This window comes from Chrysochloris asiatica, unplaced genomic scaffold (assembly GCF_000296735.1).
Source record: "Chrysochloris asiatica unplaced genomic scaffold, ChrAsi1.0 scaffold00140, whole genome shotgun sequence".
NCBI classification, from domain to species: Eukaryota; Metazoa; Chordata; class Mammalia; order Afrosoricida; family Chrysochloridae; genus Chrysochloris; species Chrysochloris asiatica.
The window spans coordinates 1,349,131-1,352,581 of NW_006408658.1; the positions used below are offsets into that span (position 1 = coordinate 1,349,131).

Genomic DNA, 3,451 nt, shown 5'->3' on the forward strand with positions numbered 1-3,451 from the left:
CTTGTGGTTAGCAGTCTAGTGCTTATCCTACAGCACCATTCTTTCACAATGTTGTTGTTAAGTGCTGTCGAGTCGGTTCTGACCCATAGCAACCTTGTATAGGGCTTTTGAGGAAACGCCAATTTTGTGGTTCAAAAGACTGCAGTCCAGCACATTAACCCACAGGACCACACCAGAAAACAGACATTACAGAAGTAGATTCCCAATCTTTTACGACTGTTGTTTGGTGCTGTCAAGTTGGTTCACACTCATAGCAACCCTATACAGGGTTTCCAAGGAGCTTGGTTGGCTTGAACCACCAACCTTGTGGTTAGCAGTCCAGTATTTATCTACAGTGCCACATAGAATTCCTACTGAGACTAGTGTTTCTCAAATATTAATGTACCTGTATTGTCTGAGAAGTAACTAAAAATGTCAGTTCCTGGGACCCCAAAGATAATCATTCAGCAAGTTGTTTTGACACAAAGTGATTTTGATACTGATGGTGCCCAGAACACACATGGAAAATCAGTCCAATGATCTTGCCAGAGATGCTCTGGCAAGTCTGTGAACTAAAATCACAGCAGTGGAAAGAAGAGAATGCACAACAAGGTGCTTTTAACACAATCATCCCTGGCCCATCCACAATCTCACTGTCTTTTCTCATCTGAGTTCTTAAACTCTGCAGCCAATTAAAAACACGTTACACTTTTCAGAAAACCGTATCTTTTAAATTTTATTTAAGCCTCTCAACCCCCAGGTGAAGTAGAACACACATTTTATAGAGGAATAATTAACTGTCTAACAGTCGCTAATTGCCATATGCCTGGCCATGTAAGGTAATAACCCCAGTCCTTATTACTTTGAGTTTTGTTTCTGTTTTTTTTTTGTTTTTTTTTAATTTAAAGAGTGCCAGGTTCTTCAAATCATAAATGCTGCCACCAGGATCCATCTTCTTCATTCTGGTCATTTCGGGTGGACTTAATGATTAGGGATGGATTGCTAACTCCCACAGCCTCCAACAGTTTCTGGGCTTCCTTATCAAATGTCTTTTTGGACAATCTGAGAAAACAAGGGGAAATCTTTTCTTGCGTTTTATTTCCCAACAGCCCTCTATTCTCTCTGTGGAGAATTTCAGAGAAAAACAAAACCAAAAACTACTGTGATAAAGTTGGTTGTTAAGTGCCGTTGAGTCGGTTCCAACTCATAGTGATCCTGTATAGAGTTTCTGAGGCTTTAAATCTTAACAGGACTACAAAGCCTCATCCTTCTCCCATGGAACGGCTGGCAGGCCAGAACTGCAGACCTTGTGGTTCACAGTCCAGTTTTTATCATATGGAGCCCCCATGTTTGCCATGCTAAGTAGAGAGGTAACATTAACATGGCTGGGGCATGGGGAAGGGAATTGTGAAGAATAGAGAGAAAGAGAAGAAAAATGGAATAAAAAAAGAGCACTTGGCCCACATTGATTCTGCTAATCTATCCTCTCAATAGGTATGTTGTTAAGTGCAATCAAATCAGTTCCAATTTATAGGGTTTTTGAGGAGTGGCTGGTGGGTTTGAACCACTGACCTTGTGGTTCAAGCCAATCTTTCAGTCCAGTGCTTTATCCTACAGTGCCACACCAGGACTCCCTCAGTAGGTAGGGTTGTTGTTGTTAAGTGCCACTGAGTTGGTTCCAACCCATAGAAACCTTGTAAAGGGTTTCCAAGGAGCAACTGGGGAGCAACTGGGGAGCTTGAACTGCTGACCTTGTGGTTCAAACCGACTTTGCAGTCTAGCACATTAACCCACAGCTCCACACCAGGACTCCCTCAATAGGTACGGTAGTTGTGGTTATGTGCTGTGGAGTCGACTCTGACTCATAACAACACCTCGGTAGGGTTTCTGAGGCTGTAAATCTTTATAGGAGCAGAAATCCTCAGCTTTCTCCCACAGAGTAGCTGGTGGATTTAAACAGCTGACCTTGTATACAGATAACCAGGTAGTGCTTGTTCTGTTGTGCATAGGGTCCCTATGAGTCAGAACCTACAGCACCTAACAACAACAGCAGATAACAAAACTACAACACAGACAGATTAGGCAACTAGCACCAGTTAAAATATCAAGGATATGCCAGAACCAGAAATTCAGCCTCCGCTTTCAAAATCTCAACTCTTAACCACTGTGCTGTGGTAACTCTCTCAAAACTCAATGTGCTATGAGAAGAAACCAAATAAGGGCCTAGAAAATGTCCAAACATATACAAACTGCTGAAGATAAAATCTGGTTGACCCTGAAGTATGCAATAAGTGGGTGACTCTCAAAATCCCTCACTATAGAATAACTTTCCTTTGAGAAACCAATGAAGATTTACCCTAGAATTTGTAGTTTACATCCAGGAGACTGCAGAACTTCACACAACTTTTTAATTCCTTCATACCGTAAGGTATTCCGTGTCAGATTTATTTTTATCAGTGTTTGGCTGATGCTAAGAGTTGAGGAGAGATCTTGACAACATAAAGATGTCAAACCACAGCATTCCAACCTGTGGGAAAGACAGACATAAGATAAAAATGACTAACATCCCATGATGAAAAGCAAGCAGACATGAAATCCAGGAGTCTGGGATGGTAACTCTGCAAGCTTAAAACTAAGACACAATTAGGGTACGTTCAAGGAACAGACGCATTTATGATAGTCTTTATCATTAGATATTTATAGGCTGAGTGCGCTGGACTGCAAAGTCAGTACAGGGTCAATGGTTCAAGTTCACCAGCTGCTTCTTGGAAACCCTTTACAGGGTTCATCATGGGTCAGAACCAACTCAACGACACTTAATAACAACAAGTCTGAAAACATGCCTTCCTAATTCATGAGTTCCACATTTATAATTACAGACAGGGAATAGATAAAATACGTAAGACAGACTAGAATGCTCTGAAGCAGATGATCAATGAACTAGATGAATCTACAGCAACAAAGGAAGTTTTTAGTTAGAAAGATGGTACTGAGTGTTGTAAAAGCAAAGTTTATATAATGAGGTCGCTAGGTGTGGCACTGTGGGTTAATGTGCTAGACTGCAAGGATATTTTGAACTGCAAGGTCGGCTGTTTAAGCTCACCAGCCACTCATCAGAGACACTATATAGGGTTGCTATGGGTTGGAACTGACTTGATGGCACTTACCAACAAAAAGCACTAATGCAGTGTCCTGATGTGGCACTGTAGGATAAGCACTGAATTGCTAACTGTAAGGCTGGCAGTTCAAACCCACCCGCCACTCCTCAAAAACCCTATACAGGGTCACTATGAGTCAGAACTGAATTGACAGCATTTAACTACAACCACAGCACCATAGCACTTTGCCATCTATACAAATAAAAATGCATACAAATACATTACACATCTTACAAAAATACTTACAATTCTATGGCATAGTGCAAACACATTAGATCAATTACCTACAGATGGAAAGGAGAATGGTTAATAGA

General features: G+C 41.1%; 1 protein-coding gene across 1 annotated transcript in view; it reads right to left on the bottom strand.

Moving 5' to 3' along the window:
• Positions 1-905: 905 nt before the first annotated feature.
• NLRP14 (NLR family, pyrin domain containing 14) overlaps positions 906-3,451 on the bottom strand; it is a 39,186-nt gene continuing 36,640 nt past the window's right edge. The window contains exons 8-9 of the mRNA XM_006870295.1: positions 2,336-2,506; positions 906-1,041 (exon numbers count right to left, since the gene is read on the bottom strand). Coding sequence (XP_006870357.1) covers positions 906-1,041; positions 2,336-2,506 — 307 coding nt within the window. The remainder of the gene's footprint in view (positions 1,042-2,335; positions 2,507-3,451) is intronic.